At 41.8% G+C, this 27,794-nt stretch overlaps 1 protein-coding gene across 1 annotated transcript in view; it reads right to left on the minus strand.

The window, feature by feature from the left end:
- Window positions 1–27,794, minus strand: part of ca16b (carbonic anhydrase XVI b) — a 101,032-nt gene that overhangs the window by 54,217 nt on the left and 19,021 nt on the right. Inside the window, exon 2 of the mRNA XM_047582555.1 lies at window positions 24,039–24,143. Coding sequence (XP_047438511.1) covers window positions 24,039–24,143 — 105 coding nt within the window. The remainder of the gene's footprint in view (window positions 1–24,038; window positions 24,144–27,794) is intronic.

Genomic DNA, 27,794 nt, shown 5'->3' on the forward strand with positions numbered 1-27,794 from the left:
CATATCTGAGCAGTTTGCAAGAAAAATAAAATAAAAAAAGGCATCTGGGGGTCACCGGAGGGTACATGGAGAGTGATGCATGAGAGAGTTTTCAGTTACCTTGTCAGTTCAGTGACGAACAAAGAGGTAAAGGGGCGGCAAGTACACCAAAAATAATGTCTTTATTCACAGCGCTGCAGTGACAATTGCACATCAATAAGAATGATAAAGCCTGAAAAATCGAATAAAAGTCACAATAGTCGGTGTTAATTTCCAACAAGCAGGAGATCCAGGTTTCATTAATCTATCCTATAAATTAATGAAATTGCAACAATTCATTGAACCTTTCCAATATAAAAAAATAGAATAAAAATATAGCAGTAAAAATCTATCATTTTCGTTGCACCTGATTTAATTCAAGTGGTACAGGAGCATTCAACGTCAGTACTCGGTCGTGATCTATAATCAAATTCTATTTAGCTGCATTAATAAAGGAGTGCAACAGCAAGAACTGCAATCAAGCAGTGGTCACAGAATTTACACGGGCAACTAAGGAGATTGACATTTTGAGACGAGCTGTGCTGTGTTTGAATGTAATCACAAAATTACAATGTTTTGCAGAACATTGGTTGGATGCATACAATTTATCATTATTATTATTATTATTATTATTAGTATTATTATTTTAATACTGTCATGTTGTACTCAAAGGCAGAGCCTGCAGGTTCGCTAAAAGCACTCCTTGCTTGTGACCTCCAAAACCACCGGTAAAATATGGAAAAAATAAGTGCAGTAAGCAAGTGATTAGACTAATTGAGATGTTTTCAATTGCTAACTACACCAATCAGCCACAGCATGAAAATCACTTATCTAACTCTGTGATGCTGGCAGCGGATCCTTTGGGTCCTGTGGATTGCAGGCTGAGGCCATTGTGGATTGGGCTCGTAGCGGTGTGCGCTCAGCTGAAATGTGGAGAGGTTTGAGGCCAGGTCGATGCCCTGGGCTTAATGCTGCCTTCCTGGAGCTATTGTTCCTGAAGAGTTTTTGCGAGCTTATTCTCCGTTCATCTTCTGAAATGTTTAGCCAGATCTCACATGTCAAAATAACGTTGCCGTGAATGCGAGGAGCCAAGAGCATGCCATTGTAAACAGGTGATCATTGTTACTCACTTCACCTGTCAGTGGTAATGTGGCTTCTTTTAGGTTGTTTTTTTTTTGTGATGCACTTGTGTCTCTAGATTCTCTGGAAAGGTTTACGTGCATGATTTAATTTATTAGTTCTGAGCACAGCATCGCCCATCGATGGAAGGAAAAACCTTGAAAATATAATTTAAAATGTTATGTGTGCATCTATAAATAAGAATACGTGATTCGTTTCCATGTTAACCACGTTGCAATTTTGACAATGAAAAGTAGTGTCGGGAGGAGAAACAAAAAAGTGTCCAAATGTGTCGTTCCTCTCACGAAACGCATCTTTTCCTGGAGAACATTCCGTCTCTGAACCAGTCAGGCACGGATGTAAAAGACGGTCGGACAGAACGGGATCACATAGCACAGCTACTGCCACATCTGGGCCAAAGGAGCTGCCTCCACACATTACTGATAAAGCAGCAGACATTGCACGCACATCGGTTAATTACCACAATTAGCACGTAACATCCAGCTGAGCTATGAAGGTGTTGTGAGCCTATGAAATAAAAGTCAATTTTACCCACTTTCATTTTGGCTGCCATGGACACGGAAAACAATGTGCAAAGACTGTATGCCACAATATAGCTTGACTGTACAGCTGCAGGACATATTTTATTAGATGCGATTTGTCTTTCCAGTATTTTGAAAATCCAGACAACCATAATCTTTGTATTTGATATGTCTGTATCTCTATTAAATAGGCAGTGTGTGCATTTAGTAAATATGCACAAAACGGATTTTCTGTGGAAACTGAGGTATTACCAAATGCGCGCAAGGGTTATTTAAGTGACAGTGAAAGTGAAATGCGGATGATAGGGGTCTAAATTGCTCCTACTACGCCTTAGTCGATCCCAAGTTTACATTTACGCGGAGGATAGACGTAAAAAGAGGAAACTGCACACTGATCTGAGCTCTGTTTGTGTTTGTTGACGAGACATTATTTCTGTCTACAGATTTGACGCCAGCGAAGTCGGGCGACCGGCGTCTGGATTCTCTTTTATTCAGTCTGTCACTGCTGTATCGCCAAAGCTAGCCAGCTGTCTGCAAATATCAGGCTGATGTCTTGTCAACACAAACAGTGCAGAGGAACCACTGCGCTCAAAGTGATCATTAAGGTCGGCGACAGTATCCGATGCTTTGACTAAGTACAAACAGTTCATGTGCAGTGGATGAGAAAGCATTAATTAATTTATTGGGAAATTGGGGACAATTTTCAGGCACACTAAGGCTTGATCAGCGTGTTCTGTCACAGTGTATGATAAGGCCATTTTATTTACAGACTGGTGTCCTTTTATCTGTCAATCAATACCTCCAACGATGTCCGACCTACGGGCGAACCTCCACCCTTTGATGAGAACGATAATGACTCTCTGTTCTTATTTTCCATCATTCTGTCCAGAGGAACTACAGCATCAGCTTTCTTGAAGTTCCTGTAGACACCAACTGTGGCAGGTGATTAAAGGTCTGGCTATTCCAGGAGATAGCTGGCAGGGGGTTCAGATAAGATAACTACTTTCACCCCAAGTCTAATGTCAAAGCCAAAGTAACATAAAAAAGCGGACAAGATCCAATGAATCATCGGAACCTATGGATCATCATTAATCTCTTGCTATCTCAACTATCAAAATAAAAGTGCTCTGGAGTCATTCTGAAGTTGTACTTTTTTTTGCCAGTGCTGCAAGTCCCTTAATGACCCGTGGTACATAAGTTCAAATTGGTTTTTATATAACAGGGAGACAGTTACTTTGGAGTTTGGTGACGACTGATATGATGAGACATACTAAGACATACATACGTTTTGTTAACCAATTCTGTCTTTTAAGTTTAAATTAAGAGCCAAATTTCCAGGGATATGGCTGCTTCCTGGGGTGACTCAAAGTGGTGCTTCACACAGATATTAATCTGTTTTATTCATCTGGAAGATCTGCGTTTATCTATCATCCCCTACAACTACACCCAAAGTCACCGCTGTGACTCCTAGCAGACTTAATCAAAGGTTTTACTCCACTATCCGAAATGGAGGTTGTAGGCCAAATTAATTTCTTGTACAGTAAAACAGTCCTCAAGCACAAACAAGCTTTCTGCCACTGCATTAGACACAGAGTGCTTTTGGATTTAACTTGACTTTTCTCACAAGCTTTGCTCTCTTCAAAACAGTCAGAAATTGGAACAAGCCTCCGTGACTCGACCAAATAGGATCAGCCAGAGTGGTCATTTCAATAAAAGGCGATAAAGCAAACCTGTGTCAAGAAAAAAAATCTTTTATTCTGTAAGCAGTTTCTCTCAAGCATTTCGTGGCATTCTAATGACCAATTAGCAGGGCCGAAGCCAAATGTTCCAAAGAGACAAGTGTAGGTTAAATATCCTATCTCCAGAGAAGTTAATAATCACAACCCAGAAACTGATGAGGCCATAACATAGAAATATTTATTTTTGTTCCATTGTTGGCAAACTATTTTCACAGGGGAGCAGCTAAAGCAAAGCGTTATGCCAGGGAGAGAAACACTGGACTACAACTAGTGCTTTACAAGAGCACATTCACTAAAAGGGGTCATGCAAATCACCTAATATTTCATTGAACTGGCAACGATGTTGACCCTTATCACATCAACATAATGTCCCCCCAAGAAAAGCCTAGATAAGGCCCAGCTGGAAAAATACTTTATATTCAGCTTTCTTGTGTGGTACTATAGTCATGCTGTGATAAGTTAGAGCAACTCACACTAACTGACAGGTACGAGTGAGCACGCAACTACCACCAGACACTAGACTCTGATTTGCCTTAAAGAGAGCAGTTTTTGGGTTGCCAGTTTGCTGTGAAAATAAGTGTTTTGTGCGACCGAAGTAAAGAATATAACCTAGAGACTTGGCCTGTTTGTCAAGCAAAGTGACAAGCTAATGTTGATTTTATTTGATTCCTTGAAAGCCCTGAGAAATTGCAGGAGTTTTCTAGAAGAAACTAAATTAGAGCAAGACTTTCAAGTAGTGTGCAAACCTGAGACAAAATAAAAAGAATTTGCTAGTAAGTTTTCAACGAAGCAGCATCTTTATTAGACATAGTGGAGCTCCAGTGACAGGATGAAAGTCTATCCTTTGAGCTTCTCTTCAAAGCGGGAAGTAACCGAGCAACAACCTCCGAGCTTGAAAAATCAGGCCAATGCGGAGGCACCTGCAGTCCCTTAAATGGCCACTTGGGAATGGCTTCAAAAGCCAATTAACCGCTATAGACCTCCATGTTAAGATGGCCACTTATACAGTAGAAACTAATGTTTAGAGCCTGGTACAAAAATGTCCATAGATAATGCCCCCATTCACCACAACTGCCTTTTCAACTAACACAATTGTTAATTGTGTTATGAATTTATGCTTTATCGTCCATCAGGGGTGTCAAACATATGGCCCACAAGACGGTTCAATTCTGCCGTGGGATGAATTTTCAAATATTACTTGGAAAACATTTACTGTGAATTTTCAATAAAAGTAACTACTGTTCTTGCTGGTTAGACAACACTGAGACCCAGATCCAAACAGCACCAATGGCACCACTGGCACCAAAACTGTGCTAATCTTTCCTAAGAAATTTCTTTTATTTGTTGTTTTTACATAAAAACCTTTTAAAGGATAATTCATTAAATATAAACATCCTAATGTTCTTGTGTTTCTTTGCACTAAAACAAAGGGGACAATTTGGACTTGTCGTTATTTATAGGTTACTGTGCTACTACGTTACTGGTGTGGCCAGCTTCAGATCAAACTGGGCTGTATGTGGCCCCTGAACCAAAATGAGTTTGACACCCCTGTTATAGATAATATCATGGAGGGTTTGTCTGTATTTATTTATTGTCTGTACAGTTCACGCTCGCAATGATTTACATTTACTTATATGATTAAAGGGCTGACTCAGGTGTTATGTAGGAATTTAGTCCCATTGCTACAGGACCGTGCACTTAGGTAGACAGAAAGTAATTGGACGCAGCATAAATTATGGCATCATTTTTCATATTTGGTTGCAAATACTGAAGCCTACAGCCCATCAGACGACACTTGATATCCTCCCTGGTGATGATTTGCAGACCTGCACAACAGCCATCTTCACTTCTTACTTGTCTCATTGGCTTTTCGCCTTCCGTCTGGTTATCAGCATGTGAAATGCATGCTCATTTGGATTTGGGTCAAAGGACTTGGCCAGTCAAGAGCACTCAGCTGCTTGCCCATAAAAATCTTTGGTTGTCAGCCTGTTCAATTACAGCCATTGTTCTACTTCTCTGTCCTTAATTTGGTGGATTATTAACACAAAGAGCTACCAACGCGGTTCACCCAGTACAGGCACACTCAACTATCCTTCAAGCTGAAAAAGTCAACACTTAAACCCTAAGGGTGACTGTTAAATTTCAGTCCAGTGTGCTTGAGCGCGCAGCTAAAATGGTGAAAAAGCATATCAGTGCCCTATATTGTCAAACTGGACATTCTTATCAAACTTAAATCAGTTCTGCTTTTTAGGTTATGCAACACTTTCTGGGAGGCTTTATCTCAGCCCAGACATGTTTCATTACGCAATTAACTGTGCGACCTCATACCACACCGCCCCCACCCTGCTCCCTCCACCCAGGCCATTCAAGATCTAAGCTTCCAGCCCATGTCTACAGGAGAGGGTGGGGGAAAAGACAAACAACCCATTCATCTCTGTACATATACAAGATGTCCTAGTAAGTGCTTTGAAAGACAAAGGGCACTTAATATTTAGCTACTGACTTCAAATCCTTAAATATACTGTACTTTCCAAATTGATTATAAAATAAAATGAAGAAGTGTCCTTGTCCCCTACAACTAATAACAGTAACTCTTTTTAAATCCTTTATGCATCAAGTATCACAAAGGAATAAAATGGTGGCAGTATAGTAGTTTTAGGTTCTATATGAGATCTTTTGTCAAAGGTAAATTTAACCAAGGATCATTGGTGGGGATTGCTTTCTTGAAAACTGACAATATTTAAATAAAACTCTACAATACTTTAAGTGTCTGGGTATGTCGGTGTGAAACTATACAACCATTGATTTCAGGTGGTCGTGCTGAGTCCTGAGAAGTAGGCATCTGATAAGAATGGCGCCACAGCTGTCTCAGAGCCTGGGCTCAATCTTTAATCAGGGGTCATTGTGTTCCACACAGCAGCCCATAACACATAAAAGCAGGTAGAGGAAGTGGTAAATCATACTGGCATTGGGGTCTAATTGGCCACCAGAATGAGCTCCAGCCAAAATATTGTTTTCCCTCGGCTCTATCTGCTTCCATCTCGTGGACTTTCATAGAAACTGTGGCTTCCTGTTCTTGGGTGTTGGCCACTGCATAAGTACAACATCCCCTAGTCTGTAAAAATAATCTCCAGGACCTTGTGTAAAGAAAGAGAGGGACAGAAATACATTCTGTCCCATGAGGAAGAGCTTCCTCTACAACTCAAAAACTTTTAACAGTTTCCCCTTTAATTTGGCCAAGAGCCATCTCGCCAACAAACGCTTCTGAACCGTCACATCTGAAATGATCTCCAGAGGGTCAGTAAATAATAAAACTGATTCCAATTAAATTTAATTGCTCAAGTTAAGTTTTTCCAAATCTTCTGTGTGGTACGTGTAAAAGATGAGTCAAGACAATGCATCATTTCCAACTTAGCATTTACATTTGATGTCCAAACCTAACCGAGCCCCTCAGTGCGAGAAAAATAGGCCCAAGCTCAGTCAGAATATGTCAATAATACCCTCAAGCCCCATTAGACTCATTCTGAGCTGCATGTGTCTATTCTTGAATACAATGGGTGTTACACAACTTACTTATGTAGCACACTGGAGAAATACAAGATGGGTGCTGTTTCTAGTCCATCATTCTCTCTACATGTGCCTGTTTGTTCTGCCTCACAGTGCAGCCGCTGTTCAGCAACAGGCAGCACAGGTGACTGCAGAAGAAGTAGCAGGTGGACTGTTCACCACGTCCAATCAAACAGCTGTACAGCTATAGTGTCTGTCGGCACTTATATCCACAAAATAATTAGCTTAAATGACAAACTTTTCAGCGCAGCTCAATGCACAAGAATTAGCAGCCCTGTAAAACATAATTGCCTCTCATGTTTAGTCTCTTCAGATTCTTGTTTTCCATGCAAGCATGTAGTACCGCGGAGTCATTATATTCAAACTGTTGCATGTTATTTAGCCATTTGTTCAAATAGGAGGGGGTTCATTTGTGATTCTGATCATTATTTTTGTTAATTTAATTTAAGATGATCTAAATGAAAATTTGTCTTCGATTAAATAAAGAGGCAATCAAGAGGAAAATCATTTTTTTTGCATATTTTGTGCAGTTTCTTCAACACAGGAGGAGAAGGTGACAGAAACCGATCTGTCAGCCTGTGCCGGCGCTGGCTCTTTGAAGCTGGCTCAGTGCACGGGGACCCTTAGCTTTGGATTAAATCTGATCAGTGTTTGAACTGAGGATGCTTGGCAATTTGAACATTTGGTATAAAATCTGTTGTGTCCTGAGCAGGCCCATTTGTTCATTATTTTTTTTTCCCCAAATTCTCCAAATATCAAAAAATTAGACCCACACAGGAACACAAGCTGAACACGTCAATTACATAGATAGATTAGTAACTAGATTTGTATATTTAATCTAATATTACAGTGAAAGACTGAGTCACAACAGGTTTTTGACAAAAATAAGTTGCCTAAGCCTCATCTCGTCTTGTCTGAAATAGTGAAAAGATATGGATATTTAGGACATAATGACACTGATACTGAAGTGGAATCCAACAACAAATATATAGAAAAATCACGCAACTCAAGGACATAAATACAACGCATATAATGAGCCATGGCACAACGTTGTGACAAGAAATCGTGGATTTCCAAGCATTTCAGTGACTCATAGCACGGATAGGAACATTTTCTTAGCAACAATAGGCAAAAAACACACAAGAAACACGCTGCCCGCAGCTTTGGTTCGTACCACTCAATTCACCTTGCTTAGAGCGTCAGATGAACAATGATGAAAATGCAGCGTCATTGATCGGAGTTTTTTTTTTTTCTTTTCAACTACGTCAGAGCATTGCTGGCAAAAACAGGCAGCTCCACCCATACCCTAGCAATTATTTTATGTTCTGCTTGGTTCACTAGCAAAACATATACAAAAGGGTTACCAAGGAAACCACAGCCTGGAACAGCCACTTGCAACCAAACTGTTGGCTACAGAGTGATGGGCAACAGGCAAATTCCTTGCCTGGCCTGGATTTAACTAAGTAAATAGGTAAGAGCCTCCTATTGGATAATTACTGCATGCGTGATTATCTTTCAGCTGGTAACAATTATTTAACCCCAACTGATGCAATGAGTAGCTTCTTATTTCTTATACAACCATGTGGAAAGACATATCCTGTGGTTATGGAAAAGATGTTAGTTTGTTTGAGAAGGGTCAAATCACTACATGCATCAAAAACAGAAAACATGTTGAAACTACTAAAATTGGGTTAAGAACTGTCCAAAGCATTATTAAAACTGGAAGGATGGTGGGGAACCATCGTCTTCGAAGACGAAATGTGGCCGGAAAAAAAATCCCAATTGATCACTTAAACGTTTGGTAAAATCAAATCAATAAAGATAACAATAGAACTCAGGGCTATGTTTAATAGTGAAGGTAAGAGCATTTCCACACGTACAATGTGAATGGAACACAAGGGACTGGGACTGAACAGCTGTGTAGCCTTAAGAAAACCACTAATCAGTGAGACTAACCGGGAAAAAAGGCTTCAGTCTGCTTGAGAGCATAAAGACTGGACTATGGAGCAATGGATGGAGCTCATGTGGTCTGATGAGTCCAGATTTACTCGGGCATCAGTAAAGGTCAGGGTAAGTAGAGAGGCAGATGAAGTGATGCCCCCATCATTCCTAGTGTCTACTGTCTCAGCCTGTGGGGTCAGTGCTATAATCTTTGGTTGCTGAAGTTGCTCAGGTTTAGGTTCAGCAACATTATGTCCAAAGAATGAGGTCAGCTGACTCCCTGAAAAAACTGAACGACCAGGTTATTCCATCAGTGGACATTTTCTTTCCTGATGTCACAGGCATATTCCAAGACGACAATACCAGGATTGAAATTGAAATACCAGGGCTGAAATTGTGAAAGAGTTGCTCAGGGAGCATGAGACATAATTTACACACATGGATTGGCCGCCACTGAGTCCAGACCTGAACCCCACTGAGAACCTTTGGGATGTGCTGGAGAAGACTTTGATAAGTGGTCAGACTCTCCCATCGTCAATACAAGATTTTGGTGAAAAATTAATGCAACACTGGAAGGAAATAAATCATGTGATATTGCAGAAGCTCGTTGAAACAAAGCCACAGCGAATGCTGCTGTAATCAAAGCTATCTAATAAAGTTAGAGTGTCTAATATTAGAGTGTGTGACCCTTTTTTGGGCCAGGCAGTGTATGTGCAAATGGCTTTAGCTAATGTAGATGCTAATGCATAAACATCACATCAAATGTTGTCAAATGGTCTTTTTTACCTGAATATATGCTGCATCTCTTTACTACGCTACTATGCAAACAGTGGCTTTGTCATTTAAAAAATCAGAATACACGTGATCAGAATAAACCGGAACCAGCATTATTTCTAGGGAGGTTTTGAATAAAAGAGCAGCAAGTTAAGTATTTATTTATTACAATCTGCAGTGTGACACTACATTCTCTAATGCAAGAAATATATATAGTGACCTAAACCATGTTGTTTGTACCTTATTTGTACTTTCCCAGTAACAGTTTCAGTAACACGTGAACTTTACTTTGCCTAACAAATCATTTCCTTGCATTCGCACCCAGCTCGAATAAATCAGGTATCATATGTGTCGGAAATGTCTCCTAACAGACTTCCAGCAAATTTACTTCACTTAGTCGAGCATTACAAACCTCGTGTTTTTCTGGATAATTACTAAGTTTGAGGGAGTAGGCTTGTGCATAGCTAACCAAGTAAATAAAAGCCTTTTCCTTTCAACTTCATAGCTGTTTTTCCCCACACATTTAAAAGTTGTTTTTCCCACAGTATAAAAGAATGTTCCCTCTCCGGGTTTCGCCCTCTGTGTATCAGTGCACACTGACATCAATCCAACGCTGCATCACTGTATTGAAGCCTCTTGCTAATTGTAAACAGGAGAGGGAGGTGAGCACTCTGTCGAGCAGAACACTGATTCCGTCTGTGGAGCCGCAAAGTGAAACGCTGATTAGTGACGCTACATTACTCCGCTTTGTCCAAGGGCAACTGTTTCATATCAGCTAACTGTCGGAAACGCAGACGCCAACCTCAGCACTCATAAGTGTCCTGCAGCTGCATGTGATGGACGTTTTAATATCAGAAATAGTGATTGCATTCAAATCACAGTCAAAATTATACTAAGGCATGATTAGTATTTCTGCGGTTATTCAAATGGAGATGAAGATGAAGCACAGAGGCTGAAGTAGAGAGACACTAATGCGTGAAGCCATCTGTACTATATGCATTTATGTTGGTGTTGGTCCTCAGAGCAAACACCAAATAATGACTTCTGCATACTTTGTCTGCGCACCAACGCCCAAACACATAAGGCGGAAAATATAACAGAACCCATCTCTAATTTGTCACACCATCCTTTCCATCTATTCCTATTGTTCCGCTTTTATTCAAAGGAGCACCCTATCTCACTCCGAGTCACCGCCTCCTTCTGAACTGTCATACCCTAATATTCCATTCATGCAGCTTCATCCATCAGTTTAATTAACTCTTGGCTCTAGGAACTTCCACTAAGCTGTGACTTCAGCACCTGACTATTAGAGAAGGCATACTGTGACCTCTTTCTCGACTCACCAGCGAAGAGTGCAGAACTTTAATGATGATAATGCCCTGCTGGTTAGTTTAAATCATTCCAGTCCAATTACGTATAAGAGAAAATGGGGTCCATACATGCTGTTCTCTTTGTCTCGTGTCAGTTTTAAGTACACATTCTGTCATGGGAGAGAAGAGCACACCCATCGTGCTCGTGAGATTAGTATGTGTATATAGCTACCTTTTAACATTTACATTTCTGTTCTGGTTCAGATCTGTGTGCTTTTCCTACCCCAGCCTCTCCGGCTATTTTCATGCCAAATGACTAACTCGACTGTTGCATATTGTAGAGTGTCTAAAGCCGGCTTTATACTCCGTCCAATCTGCTTTTTGGATAGCTTCAGAGTCGCCCTCCCCTCACATCTTTCCAACATCGGTTTGGGCAGTCTGCGTCTGACCATTTTTTGTAGCCTACCGAATCCGTCATTCACAAACACTTCAGGCCGTGACATGCCACCTTCCAGCATGGCTGCTCAGACGAGGTAAAAACACGTCTGATCTCCGATGTGGTCGGACATGGCTCGCAAACTAGCTCTGACATGCCAAAACCTGGCACCTTACAGCTCTGCAGGGCTCTGCCCAGGCGTCGTGGTGCTTTGAGATAAATGCGAACATCAGCAATTGTCTGCACACAGTTTTGAACCAATCAATCAAGCAGATGTGGAGATATTTCAATGAATAAGTTAAAAGCTTGAGCTGCTAGTGGCACTAGATGAAATGTCAGGAAAGGGGTCGCCCAGGTCAATAGGATTCATTTGCTGGGTGCCATGGAGATCTGTATAAAATTTCAACCAATGCAATCAATCCAGTCCGAGGTATTTCAGTCTGGTGGTGGCACTAGAGAAAGACTGATATTCTTCTCCCAGGATCCAAGCCGCTAGAACAGCTAAAAATGCCAAACACATCCCAAAGATAACAGATCCAACAGTGCCATTATTCTCGCATTAAGCAGCTGGCCATCAGATAGGGAGGGCAAAGGGGGCAGCGGTAGATACCTGCCAGAGGGGCCTCATCCCTGGGACTGAGGGGCTCAGTGGTAGGAGAATGAGCTGACTGCGGGTCACGCTATAGTGATAAACCAGGACAAGCATAAGGAGGCTTCTGTCTCTTGTGGGGGGGGGGTGGGAGCCGAAACTTCTCACTTACCTGCCTCTCATGGTGTCAGGATGACCCTGCAGTATGAGGTCGGGACTAAGCAGACCATTAGCCACATTCAGCAGGTGGAGGTGAAAGATTTCCACCCACGCAGTGACCCCACAGATCACATGTTATCTGGAAATATATTCCACTAGGGTGTATATATCATTCTGCTGGAGCTGCCATTTTACGTTTTCTGTCCTTACAGTGCCAGTTTTAAAGGTATGGTGTACCCATTAATCCCACGGAATTAATAATAAATGTGTCTAATGTCGTAGACTCACAGCTCAAAAGGAGCGGCAATAAAGCAAAATGGCAATTAAAAGACGCCGAACCGAGAATTAGATGTTTCTATGAGCTTGACAAGGGCTTGTTGCATAACTTGCAGAATGTAATACTTTCAGTCACTGGTGAGATTAGAAAGAGAGGCGAAGCAAAAACATGAAACGCTTGACCAAGTCCTAAAAATTTCCCCAGGTAGCCATTACCGCGACAGCCTCCCGGGTAATGAATACATGAATGACCGCGTACAGCCGAAGTTTGTATGATGGTGATTGTGTAGGAAAGGTCGCGGGGTCTCCACATTTAATAGGTACCTTCCTCCTTTGGTGCGTGAACTTTCTGGAGAGGCCGGCTAAACGCAGCCGGGTCTCAGCTAATCCAGCCACTAATGTGAGATAGTTAGGTAACGGAGCATAACAGACAGCTCAGGGCCATCTTAGCATAACCTTCTTGGCAGAGGTAAACAAATTATCTTCCTGATTCGCACCTGTGCACCCTGACCTGAACTAAACAAACATGTATTTATTTTATTTACTTCTGCAGTAATAAACTGGCAGCACAGAGAAGCCTCTATCTGCACAGCTAAACCCTCGTGTCTGCAGCTTACTCACATGGTTTTTCACAGTCATCCTTTGCTTGGATTTTTAAAGCTTAAGAGTGGGAGAACGTGTGTTCAGATGTGGGTACACGTGTCAGTCAGCACGCGCAGGCAGGGAAGAAACTGGAAGAAAAGGAAACCGAAGGCGAGTCGGGGAGATTCCGTGCAGGTTTCTCAGCCTCGAGTACCCCAAAACCGCCAATTAGGCCGCAAATCACAAGACTGCACGTGACCACATCGCCGAGACGAGTGTTGGCCTAAGCACAGCGAGCACTCATTTTAAATCAAGCCTTAATCCAGTCCGTGTCTCTCACTCCTCGCTCCCCCCCCCCATAGCATCCACATGCAAACCCCCTGCTCAGAACGGAGATGCGGCCAGCATTAGGAATGACAGATGAGGAGGGAAATTAAAGAAAAGGACCGAGGAGGGAGCTCACATAAAGAAGCAGAAAATTGATTCCCAAGGAGAGTTGAATGCTGGGGAAGATCGGCTAAATTCATTTTAAATTTAAAGTTGCCCTAGGCAGGTCTCGAGGTATGGACATAAAAACACAAAATAAAAGTGCTATAACAGAACAACAACAAATCCAAATTCTCAATGCCTCTTCAATGGATCTGTGTTGTGCCATTATAACAGCCTTCTCTTGAAAACACACGCACAAAGAAATCAATCCAGTTTATTGTTAACTCCATCTCAGTGGAATTAAAATGAGCTTGTTGACGTCAGCCAAGCAGCTAATGGTTGAAATACCAAATACACTGGTGTGCACATGGATGACTGGCAACGTGGCCCTTTGCCCTCTGGCTTCACAGAACCTCTCCTCCACCATTTGCTAATAATGTATTGTAAAAACAGAAATAACACATGAATTGTCCTGTTACTGAAAACTGGACACGTTCACCGTTTTCCCTCAAAAATGAGCATTATATTTTGCATAATTCAGCAAAAGCTTTTATAAATAAAACATACTGCAGGATTATAATCTTCAGCGTTCCCCTTTCGAAACTGAAAATGACTGAGAGAAGAAAGAGCGAGAGTGTTTGAGTACCGCACAAAAAGGTTTAGACACATTTTAGAATGCAAAGAACAGCTTCTACCCCAATAATTTCATGATACATCTACATTATTTATTATCCCTTGCAGGTATATGAGCTCCCACTTAAATGAGTCATGAGAGTCTGCAAGACAAAAGATGACAGGCCCGAGTGTTCTCCTAGCTGCTACTGTGAGAAGATGAAGCTCGATCACCCTGAATTAACAAAAATGTCTTTGAGATTGCAGAGACATAATGGTGCCAGTTGTTTTGAATTTCACGGTGCCAATGCCTGAGCTTCATTCAGTGTTGTTTAACCAAAGGCGTTATAAAGGAAAGACCACTCAAAGAATCCCGAACAGCAATCAAAGGGAAAATTCCACACCACGTTACAGATGATTGCATGACACACGTCACGCCCAAAAAGGCAATCATCTGCTTTATAACAGCGGAACGGGGGAAACGTCAAGCCATTCGTGTTGTTGCACTGACTCAAGAGCAATGAGGTTTTGAAACCATAGGCGCCAAAATTTCCAAGTGTTTTTTTTTTCTTTTTTAAAAAAGAAATAAAAAAATTATTCGACTGGTGACTGTTTACAGATTTTATGTCCAACGATCACTGCTTGTGCAGCTGCAGCTCTCTCCCTTTTTATTTATTTAGCAGCCCTGCCTGCCTTGCTACCTCTTTTAACTACGAGCTAAACAATAATAATTGTGATTCATAAAGCACATTTTAGACCATGTGTTAACTCAATCACAAAAATACAATTTGTACCTTTTGAGTGGAGTAAGATTTCTTTTTTTTTTTTTTTTTTAAGAAGCCATATAGCGCAGCCCACAGGCACCATTAGCCCTCAAAATATTACAAAAACAGGCTTGAACCACTCTGAGCTATAGCCTCTCTATGCTCAGCTCACCCTCTCAGCAGCTATTACTCTTGCAGTTGTTCTGCAAGCTAAGCAGGGACAACAATGGCTACATGGTTGCACAGAAAGTGGCCTTATAATTTAGAACTCAGACAGAAATCAATAGTTAGCAGTGTAACTAGAGATAGTAGCACAGGATAAACGGTCTAACAAGCCTGGGAGAGCCAGAGAACCAGAAGTGATGCAGTGCTAAACACCATCAGCTGCTTCTGTACAGTCACTCGGTGGCTTCAAGGCCTACGGACAATTTTATGCTAACACACCTTTCAGCATCTGAGCAAATGATCATCAATCAAAAACTATTTCCTAATTCAAGGGAAGCATTGCACATCTTCCAAAATTGTGCTATTATGTCACTATTACAGCCTCGCCCCCAACAGTTAACTCCGCACCTCTAGGGGGATGTGTACTCATTACCAAGTAAGTCGTCATGATTATGAGTTTAAAAATTTGCTGAGCCGCTATCTAGCTCATTCCAGCTCATCAGCATAACCATATTAGAGAGAAAACCTGTGGGCTGGCAATCTCACACTTCCTCAATATTGCATTCCCCCAAGGCCGAGCATGTCCACGTCCATTAAGTTGGACTTGAGCCACCAACTAAGCCTAATATGCTGCCACGAGGCACACTAACGCCATGTGACACCTGAAATGTAATTGATTAGGTTTACACAACAAACCTGTCAGTGCAACGCATCAATCTGCCCTAAACGGGGAAAACAGAAAATTTGGCTGTATTTGCCATAGCTGTCGTGCACTGGGGCTTTGGCTTTATGTATCCCGGTGGCACCGACCCAGGACTCCGTTCTCTGGACACCACGGTGAAACAATACAAGCCATCAAGTCCAACAAGAAGTCACTGATACTGTAGTAGCCCAGGGTGCAGGATTCCCTAATTTATTTCCATCCTTAATATATTTACCTCATCTAGAAAAAGGAAACAGATTGTCAGAGGCAGTGGGAAGTAAAATGATTTGGAGCTCAATTCTGCTAAATTGGTTGCTGCCAGTGTGATACATCATGGAGAATTAAGATGCCTCTCCCCCAGCACAGAAGTTCGGTAGCCATATTGGCACATCTGTCAAGGGCCCACCCTTGACAGAGACAAATGGACCAATTCTGGCAGACGAAGGCTGATCCAAACTGCTAGCAATAACCAAGATGAATAATGAGTCGGCTTGGGCCCCAGCAAAGTTCATTTTTAATAATTAGTGTTCCTGCACCTCTCATTTTCTCAGAAAATGAGTGCAGGTACATCTACAGGTTGATACAACACATCAGCAGGACCCAAGGAATATAGATGATGTTGTGTTAAGCTTCCATCATCGTGTGGAATGGCTGTGACTATAAATGCAGGTTGTAAGACAGATGAATCTCTCACTGTTCTACCCAGGAGGAGGAAATTAATCAAGTCCAGAAAGCACTGTGGATACGGGAGGCAGCAAAGTAATGTTTCAGGTTGAGCGCACCCAAGTTCAGAAGGTCCACGGATTTTGCAAACACTGTAAAAGAGCACAGCTCCTAAAGCCCAAACAAAGGGAAAATGGAAGTAAGTGGAACACAAACCACATCCACTGATGGCTATGGTTCACACAAATTTTCCATACAGAAAGAAGTAGCACTCGTGTTGGGATTGCCAGTTCCGAGAGCGAAATATGACAAACGTGCTGCTTTTCTGGACACTTGACGTGTCATTTGGCAATGATGTTTGTCAAGACGCTGCCAGCATGCAAGCATAAATAGAAAACAACGGATGCAGGTGTTTTAGAGGCTGTCGTGCCCTGTCAGTGTGTGTTGCCCTCAAGTCCCGGAATCCCAAGAAGAGCTGGTCCAACTGCGTGATTAAGGATATAATTGGTATGACGCAAAAAAGCACTCCGCAATGCTTTTGGCGTCACTATTGTGTCCACACGGTACGGAGTAGTGCTGATCGAGTACACCCAGGCCCTTGGTACAGCAGGCGACAATAACCAGTGTGTGGCTGGGCCATTAGCTGCAGCGTTATGTGGACTGTGGCTGATGTGCACAGCAATGAGGTATAAGAAAAGACCGGCTGCAGTGTCTTCCCCAAACTAAATCAGTTTAAAGCATAATGACTTCCTAATGCACATTTCCACCAGGGTAATGCAAAACTATTGGATAACTAGAACGCCCCTTCCGAGATTGATATTACTTACAGTCACTTTGTTTGGAACACCATGTGACGTAGAGTGTAGCTGAAGGTAATGTCATTGGACTGTATGATAATTGGAAATTTAATTCAACTTCGATTTTCAGCCGACATTAGAAGTATTTCATTCTGGCAGGGATCTGAATTAAACTATTTTTTTTGGGGGGGTGTGTGTGTTAATTTGGACAAAAGCATTTGTGTATTATGATTCATGATGCGAAACCAATCTCACAATGTCTTTAATAACCCTTATTTTATTGTCTCAAAGACGTAAAACTATTAGCAATAAAACAGATTTCATCAGTCGGGGGATAGAGAGACCTCTGAAGCTCTAGGAAAAATTTTGCTCGTCTTAGCTTATTAGCTAGTCTTTTTTATCGGGTGGGTTTGGGGGCGTGTGTGTGTGTGTGGAGGGGTGTTCATGTTCATCCCTGAGGACCAAGTTCCTGGATCCCGAATAGAACCCCCAAGCTTTTTTTTTTTTTTTCTCTCGTACGACCATACAGTCAGGGGAGCTATGCTTTAAACTCAAGTGCTTCTCATACATGGAGGTCTACGGGGAGCAATCCTCCTCTCGATTCATTACCTCCAGGAGGCAGAGCTCCTTCTGCTGGGCACCATGACAACATGGCATTGCTCTTTAGCCTCCAGCCTTTGTAGGGGTATCAAGACACAAGAGACCAAGTGCGCTGCTTCCACGAGCACCCAGCCACTTTGAGGCTGCACGAATCCCAGGGTTTAACATGTCACACCTAACGACATGAGAGCAACAGACCCGTGGCATAGTGTCCAAATTAGGATGTGCCTTTATAAAGATTCAAACACAGTAAGATCGTTTATACAGCCGCCGAATAAAAAAATAAAAATATTGACAGGTTTATTTTAGAGGTGAGCGATGAGTGTTTTTTCTGTGATGTTTTCTTATTGGCTACACACCAGTAAAGTAATGGACCTTAAGTTGCAAAGAAATACGTGTGTAGCAGTAGAACTGAGGGTTAATTTAAAGGCAAAACAAACAGCCCTAGCAATCAAGAACAGTGAGTTACCTAATCTTGTTTTCTATCCTCTAAAGTACTAATTAAGTTGGATCAACATAGCAGTTGATTGAAAATGACACTTCATTCACTTCATTATGTGAGACACGAGTGGAAAGATTGCTAATGATCATGGGCAACCCCAGTGAAGTGGAATAAAACAGTTAGGCTGAGGGGAAATATAATCCACACATATCAGACAATGGCAGGCTCTTTCAGTGGCTACAACAGCTTGTCAGGGTGGCTTCCATCCAAACATCCCTAACTGCGGCATTAAAAAAAAAAAAAAAAAAGACAGTGGGAGCTCCATCTATATGAGGCACGGAGCTATTAGTGAGTTATTAATGTGAAAAATCACCGAGATGCAATGCCTTAAGCTGTATTATTAATTTGTGGATGTAGACCACTATATCATCGACGGATTCGGGCTACGGCGGCATGCGCTCTTTGCTGCATTTTTAATTCCCCCCAATTTTGCACAATTACCCCTCTTCCCAACTAAAATCATAACCTATTACAGTGATCAGAGCAAAAAACATAAATCTTTCGCAGGGAGTTATCGCGTCACATCAGCCGCAAACGACATGGGATGTGCTTCCAACGACTTCACGCAATCCCTCACCACGCAGAGACCGACAAACACCTCCGGTGCGTTAATCTCTTATATTTCTCTACGTCTAGCGCTGCCGTTTCTTTGCTTCCTTTTTTCATTCTACACACTCCTAGATGGGATCAAGCGTAATGCTTCCGCAAATGCATGTTTAGGTGGTCCAACTGTTGTGCTGTAATTAAACTAGAACAATAAATCAACAGGAGAGCATTCGAGAGCAAACTACTGCGTGTGTTGGCCAAAAAAATGGGGGAGAAAAAAAAAAAAAACACACACACATAAAGCTACCGATAAAGGGAGCCGGAGAACCTAACAGAGATGATGTGTAAACCTGCAGAGATATAAAAAGGGGGAAAGAATGATGCATAACCCTGCTCCTGTGGGAGTCTTACGGTGAGTATGATATCATCCCTCTTATGAAAAATGCCTGCACACGCACACACACACACACACACACACACAGACACGCACACACAGACACAGCATGCCTTAAATAACTTTTAATCAGATTTCAGGGTGTGGGTGTCGAGGCTACTTGCATTGAGGTTCATAATCAAAGCACACAGGAAGGTGACATATCATGGACCGATAAGAGCTTTCATTGCACTGTGTGCCTCATTCACAATGCATTGGACTAATGCAAAAAAAAAAAAAAAAAAAGGAAAGAAAAAAGCCCACACACACCGACGGTCTATCTCTCTCCCTTATAGTGAAAAATATGGAAAGTATTCTTTTTTTTTTTGCCGGTGGAATTAGTATCGTTAAATAATATAGCAGTCTAAAACCATTAAGTCAAATATTTAAAGAGCTGCATAAGCTTTGCAATCATATAATGACATTTTCTCACCACACTTGACCTTCTAAAAAAGCAAAAAAGAAATCTCATCTGAGGAAGGAGTTTAAGAAACTTTCCACATTGTTAACATTTTCCCGTGTTTTTGCTCCAGTATCTGAGACTGTGTTTCACATCTCATCAAACAGCTCTCTCCCGGAGTAGTCTGGATACACAGCGAGAAGTGAGGAGAGCCTTGCTCCCCTATATGTTATCCGCCTGTGTGTACGGCTCAAAGGGCCAAAGTCTGTTTTGCACCAGTACCTTCTAGCTTCAGGCTAACCCTGCTGTGTGCCTTTCTCCTACACTCACTTGCACAGAGCAAATGCCCTTAATAACCATTTAGCTGCTAAGGCACGCTTGTCTGTGCCCTATTCACAGCCTTAGCCACTAATTACCTTCCCAAAGTAATGGACATTTCTGTGTTCCCTCAATGCTTCCCTTTTTCTCAGTACAATCAGCCAGCTGCCTTCCCTGGTAGGAATTAGTCGTCTGCATGGGCCAGAAATTAATGTCCAAAAAAACCAACCCATGCCAGCTAACTCCCTAACCCCATGTGTGTTTATTCCTTGCACCCTCACCATATATATATAAAAAAAAATGTAGAAATAATTCAAGCAAAATTAAAAAATAATAAGATTCTATCTTCCACAAATTTACACATCACCTCTGTTTGCACGCGACTCTGTACAAACAAAACACATTAACGCAAGGCTAATATTTATCCGGGAAGGTTACAAAATGTAAGTACTGAAACAGCCTGCTCACACAAGATACACAACAGTCTGTCAAGTAAAAAAAAAACTAAACAAAAAAAAAAAAACATATGGCCCCAAAATTTAATTGAGCAAAGGAATGTGCCAAATGTGACGTCTTAATTAGAAAAGAGAAAGAAAGAACATGACTATTCAGACGGGACTGTGCCCTGCCGGAGTCTGGACTTGCACTAAGAAGGAATGATTCAATAATGAATCGGCAGCTGACATCAAAGACGCGCATGTAAAGCTTCAGTGCAATTTAACTCCCGGCGAAAGGCAACGAGGAATATAACAACAACGCGTTTATGCTTTCCTGCAGCATGTTGCCACCTCCACTAAACCCAACACCGGCAGCGCCGGCATCATTTCAAAAAACACGCACATACACGTTGACCTTTGGGGGGGGGGGGGGGGGGGTGGTTGGGAGAGCAGAGGTGCCATTTCACACAGCAAATGCCATATATTAAGAGTGTGACTATTGGTTAAGCCCTCGGGTACAACTTAAATTGATCAACTGAGGAGACGTATCAGGTTCTCAGTGGTTTACCACCTCAGCTAATCCCTGCTGTTCTGAGCCTCCTGCCATTTAATTAAACAGCAAATAAACGCTCGTAAGTGATTGTAAGGGCCGATGCCAAAAAGCTTGGATTGCTGTACTGGTGTATCATCAAGTGGTAATCTAAGGGCTGAAAGGGTTTCATTTCAGCATCAGATACGCACAAAAGCACAAAGCCAAAACCATTTTGTTATATGTCGAGGGAGAATTAGGGTTGCAGAGACCTGGAGAAACTCAATCTTTTTTTTCCTCTTTCGTATAAATAAGAAAAAAAAAATGGGAATGGGCAGCAATCTAAAATTAATAATTTTGTGCATTGAGGGAAAAACACAAGAAAAGTCATGGAATTTTGAGGGAGAACAAAGCTTTAAATGATTCCCACAAAGGACCCGACACCTATAGCAAAAATGCAATCATGCTTGGATAGTCAAAGCAAACATTCTTTTACTGCCTTGACTAGATAACCGTGGGAGTCCACTATCGGTAGTGACATGAATACCAAACAAATCCGAGCCCAGAGCAAGCACCCGTCGTTTTTTTTTTTTAGCCGTTATTTGCACAATTTTCTTGCCTAAAACCGTGAGATTCTAGGGCCCACAAGTACCGTGTCGCCGCCAAAATATTCCATCAGTATAATCATTTCCAGAGCCGCGATGCACTCCTCTAGCAGGGGGACCAAGTTAGTTATTTGCAAGGTGGTGTTTTTGGACCTTGGAACCTGTAAATATGGTTTTACTGACTGCTCCTCCCTTCCTGAGCTCTTCCAGTGAGGTGCCCTCGATCAAAGCAAATAACCCCTATTTCCCATCGGAGCGGCTTGATGGCCAGCAGAGGCCTGTGTTTGCACTGGTGTGTGTATCGCTGAATGAGAAGCAGCGCTCGGAGAGAACATATACGCATATCAGAACTGGTCAATGCCAAATTTAAAAAAAAAAAAAAAGAAAACATCTTCGGGTCTTCCTACAGTAGAGTAACCACATCAGGGTCTGACCCTTTTTTTTTTTTCAAAATTCTTTTCCATATCCTGATGTCCCATGTTCTTGGTGCATTTTGAACCACAACAGCTGAATATAAATATCTAGAGGTTTATTTTTTTGGATTATTGGTTTTTAAATCCAACTGTTAGTATGTACGGTTAAACTCTAAACATTAATTTTAGATTAGGGTCCATTCCCATTGTTTTTATCATGTATAAGAAAACTAAATCTAGTTTCTCCATGTCTCTGCAACCTTGTTTTCCATGCTGTCCATGAACACAACAACAAACACTGCCATTAAGGTACATTTTCCTCCCAAAGAGAAGATTTTCTGATAACCACACAGATGTGCAGACAATCTCAACATTTGGTTATTTCCGACGCCACGTACATATACAATCCGGAAATAGTGCCACTTTTCTTTGAAACTAATTTGGTCTAGATTTGGTGCAGTAATAAGGCACTTGGGGGGAAGAGCTATTTTGCAGGCTGCGAGGCACAGAGGCAGCTCTGCGTAGAAGTGCGTGTTCACTCACAGGCCACGCTTCTTGCCTCGCTTTTTTTTTTTTTTTTTTTTCGACGACATCAAGCTCGCTCTCTCACACAGTGGAAACATTGTGGCTGCGCTGGCTGCCTGCTCCGAAAACCATGAAAAACACTTCTGCTTGCATGATCAATTTATTTTTAGAATGCCAGGATTTTATAATTTAGAAAACAGAATAACGGGCAGCAGCGTGGAAATCTATTTCCCCGCTTTTTAAATAAAAACTAATAAAAAAGAACTTTCCCGTGACTTGTGTGACTATTGCAAAATGCTGCATGTTTTTAAAAGTCTGATAGAATAATTGCAGGACAGAATTCGGTGCGCGGTGGATGAAACCTGCTGATTTCAAGTAGCTCAGCAGGCACTCGAATGCTTTTACTTTTGGCCTTTAAAGTGCTACAGACGAGCCATGATATTATACAGTAGAGCAGCCGATTTTTGTTGACAAGAAAAATGGAAATTCATCTCCATTAGTTCTGAACATGGAGACAACAGGAAATGCGATTTACATTTAATTTTAGCGATGATGGTGTCAAGTGTTAAATCCTGTTCTGTAGATTCAAAACACAACGGCTCGAAAAATTCTAAATGTTCGTCCTGTCATCCCGTATCAACGGGCGCATTTTTACCGCGATGCTTTGCTAAACGCATTTATTCTCAAAGACACTTCGCTTTTCTAAAGCTTATAACTCAACCGCTGCCCATTTAAGACTGCCACCCGAGCGCACACATGCAAATACACACCACTCCGGGAACATTTATGGGCATAAAAGTGCACATAATGAATCATCCATTAGAGCATACATCAGACTGTTCACTCTAGGCTGCCACATTCATCCATCTTTCCAATTTGTTAAGGTAGATGGCTGCGAAATTAGAGGCGGAGGCAAACCTAAATATCCAGAAGCACTTACTTCGACATTAACAGCATGCATATTATCAATAATGTACACAGCAATTACAACAACCAATGAGGATTTTTCACATCGTGGCCCACTGTACTTGTGATAAACCTGACTGAGGTCAGCTCACGACTGCTCGGCTGAACGTGACCGAAACCACTTTTCAAAAAAAATTTAAAAAAAATCTGCAAGGTTTTTATTAAAATGTGCATTAAAAAATACCCCAATGCATTTCAAGCCATGAAATCTGTATGTCTGATCTATACCCAATAAATAAACACATTTTAAAGAAAGTAATTATTTGTATTTAATCACAGCAGGCGACCACATAATCTGAACATTAACTAGCTCTGCTGTACGCCTGTGTTTTTCCTCCCCCCAGTGCATTAGTTTAATTACCGTTATTAAGAGCAATGAAAACATACAGCACAGGTATGCTATTATATGAATACTTAATGCCTAAATCAAGCCTTCTGGCTGTAACAGTGAGGAGGGAACAGGGGCTGCAGGCTAAACAGCAGACAAAAATAGGAAAATGACGGGCAAGGCAGCGAGGGGGGGGTGAGCCGTTTCCGCTCCTGCTTTGGGCTCCGGCCAGCGCACAAATGAGAGCTCACCTGTATAGGACCAGTAGGGGTCACCAGCTGTCCTCCTCTCCCTCATTACGCCCGTGGTTCCATGATGGCCGCCTACAGCGCGGTGAGGTTGGCCACCCGATGCCACTGTGGGAGGCAGAGAAAGAGGTCAGACGATCCACAGGGGACAGACAAGTTCTCTGAGCAACCGACACAAACGCCGTGACAACGCACTAATTGTTTTAAAGACAGGAAACAAAGCGAGAGAATTTTTTTTTAATGTTGTCAAGTGGATACAAGGCCCCATCTGCCCGGGAATCACTTGAGTTACGTTTGGAACGATTGCATCAAACATCAGTTTGTCTGTTTCTTATGCAAACATGACATATTGGATTCACTGTATATTGATTTAGGAAACGTACCCCGATCCTCTGATATTAATACAAACCATATCAGCACAATCACCTCAGGCCCCCGCCGGTCCCCACGGGAAAAGGTCTCCGCAAAGCTTTTAGGCATACAGTAACCGTCACTGCAGCTGGCACCGAATTAAAAACTGCCATCGAAAATTTAAACGCACTGCCGCAGTATGAAGTGTGAATCATCCAAAAATCAATGTTGAGCTTATGTACTCTAAATTGCAGATGAAAGCTTAAGTACTTTTACACTTCAGTTTAATAGAAACATCCCCGCCTCGGATTCTTCTCTCGACCTGCGGCTCCTCTGAGCCGGGACCCCTGGAGGGAGGCGATCGGAACTTTCTGCCCCGCGCCTTGAGATCCAGGTTCACACACTCGACCAAAACAAAAGCAGCAGCAACAGTGGTCACTAAAAAAATAAATAAATAAATTAAAAAAAATCAGAACAAAGAAAAAATCCATGCGTTCGGCTCAAGTTCCCTCATTTGACACAAAGCATTAATTGGTGATAATGATCCTCGACCATCAGGGATCTGCACAACGTTTCCTGATCTTTCACAGGCACCATCAATCACATCCTTTACAGCAGGGGTCCGTGTGAGAAAGGAAAAATAAATAGGCCGAGCGGTCAATATGTTTACAATGCACATGGCTGTAATCGTGTCACAACAGCTTCCCTGCTAAGCTCCTATATGGAAACTTAAATTAGGAAACTGGAGACGGTGTGTATTACCAGGAGTCCAAACAATCAGCTTCATGTCTTTCAGGCACAAAAGTCTCTTTAGCTTCTTCGCAAAAGCCTCAAAGAAATTAGACGTTGTCAACAGAGTTACAGTGAATGCTAGGGGCACAAATTGTCCTTAAGCGTACACACTCCCAAGAGCACGTAGCCTCACGCTTACAACAATCTAACTCGTTGGGGAAAACGTGCTGCGCAACGGATGGAGCCGGAGCCGATGGAGAAGAAAATGTCTGTCTCGAGCCATTGTCAATCAGGTGCACAGGCAAAAGAAGAGTGTTTTTGTATTGCTTTAAGCAGTTCAAAAAAAAAAAAAAAAGAAACCCACTGTGGCATTCAGATCCATGAGACTGGCTAATGCCGGTTCCCTGTTGCTAGAAGGATGCGAACAATTGGGCAAGCAGATTGTTTCAGCGTAAAGGGAACAGCAGGGAAAAACTAAAACAAAACCCGAGATGACAATCTGCTGAACTCAAAATGGAAGCAGGAATCACAGCTACTTGCTGCAGTTTAGTCATTGAATCCATTTAGATAATCTGTCTCACCTCCCATCTTTTTTGTACAAACGGCTGCATATTGTACTCAATACCGTGTTCCCATTTTAAAAAGTCCTCACGCGGTTTCCTCTACAAATATGCAGCTTGGCACAACAGTTAATCTCGCATCCAAAATGCACTAAAGCTACCAGAACGGCCTATTCAAGTGTGTCTTGGTATCAGGTTGTTCTCACACAGCTCTACATAAACAGCCAAGTACACTTCAGGACTCAGGGCACAACGACTTCAAAAAAAATAATTCTCACATACACAGTATATTATGGAAATTATTTACCACATGTTGAACATAGAGATTAAACTTTCATAAAGGCTTTAAAATGTCTGTTTACATTCGACGCAAAACTGCTAACTACTGTAACTAAAGGTAATCTCAAAAGCAAACATTTACTCCCTAACGTTTACTTGGATAACTTTTAGAGGGGAAAAAAAGAAATGAGTAGTTTTACTGCACCACGCTTTTTACTTTTTATTTGAGTTGATGTGAAAAAAGCAACACTATTCTTACTCTGCTACACTGGGCTAACAGATAGCATGGCTACTAGCTAGGAAGTCACATGACATCACGCAAACTATGGCGGCCACAACGGCCAAAAGTGAGATTTGGAAATTTGTGCCTTAATTTATTTTTTAGTCATTTTTGGAAATACCACAATTTGCACATTATTTTATATTTCTGTCTGACTGATTACATCATTTCTTAAAAAAATAAAATCAGATTTAATTATGAACAGTTACTTAGTGCCTTTCACGGACACTTTTTTTTTACTCTTACTTGAATAATTTTTTGAATGGCATTTTTTTACCTTAAAAAAAATATATATATATATATATATATATATATATATATATATATATATATATAAAACTAAAGTTAACCCACCTTTACACAGTGAGTTGTTTGGAGAGATCAGCATCTCCCTGTGTAGTCTGTACAGTCAATAGAAACACAACGCAAATAGAAACACACACACACACACACACAGAAACAAGCACACACACACACACACACACACCGAGCTGCATAAGACGAGCACAGCTCTTACTAATAGTTGCATCATTACCGGGTATTAATCAAACTACACACAACATCAGGCCGAGCCTTTTCTTGCACTCAAAGTCAGTGCATTACAGTCTCAGAAAAAAAAAGAAAAAAAAAAAGAAAAAAAAAAGAAGGGTTGCCATTAAGACGCGAACAGCTTACACCGTTCTCCAAATCAAATTCGCTGCTTAGAGGGAGGTCATGGAGGCTGCACGAGCAAAGTCATAAACGGCTGCTTTGTTATTATCAGATGCACAAATGTATTATGGGGAGACACGGGTTAGCACAGAGTGTGAAACAGAGCGGGGGGGGCGGGGGTGAGGGAGGGTGGGGTGGGGTCTCCGTGAGATTCGGAGCATATTTGAAGGCAGGTTGTGAAACAGGAGGGCTGCACTGTCTTTGATCAGAGAGCATAGGAGACAGCACCATGTCAACAGTTTACACACATCCATGTCAGCCGTCCCCTGTGGGCAAAGGATTAAAGCCACGGCGTCTCTGATAGAGCAGAGCAGACAGTCTTGTGCTGGGCCTGGAGGAGACTGGGGAGAGCTGCTGCACTCATACAACATACATAAATCTGAAACAGAGGAAAAAGCACCGGTGAATTATGTCGGCTAAAAGGTAGTTTAAATGACACGTTAAATACACACGGTTTGGCTGGGATTTATTTAGGGGTTGTTTTTTTTTGCATTTGATTTTTTTATTTTTTTCCTCCAGTATTAAGAGACTCAGAAGAAATAAAAAGGCTTCAAAACACCTACATAACAACCCTTTGTACACTGTACAGGTCTGCAAAATCATTTTCCCTTTTTCATTGCCCCGAGGGCAGTTAAATCATCTACACCACCATTAAGCCCCACTATTTGTTCCATAATATCACACTCAACAACAAGCCAAGAACCCCTGAGAGCCCTTGAAAAACAGCAGCCTAACAACAACCACAGGAGCATTTAACTTGCATTAGTCATTGGGGGATGGAGGTAAAATATCAATCTCAACACGGGCGTCGGCTTCAGGTGTGTGAAGAATAGCCGGCCTGGAAAC

The sequence above is a fragment of the Mugil cephalus genome, chromosome 4 (assembly GCF_022458985.1).
Source record: "Mugil cephalus isolate CIBA_MC_2020 chromosome 4, CIBA_Mcephalus_1.1, whole genome shotgun sequence".
NCBI lineage: Eukaryota > Metazoa > Chordata > Actinopteri > Mugiliformes > Mugilidae > Mugil > Mugil cephalus.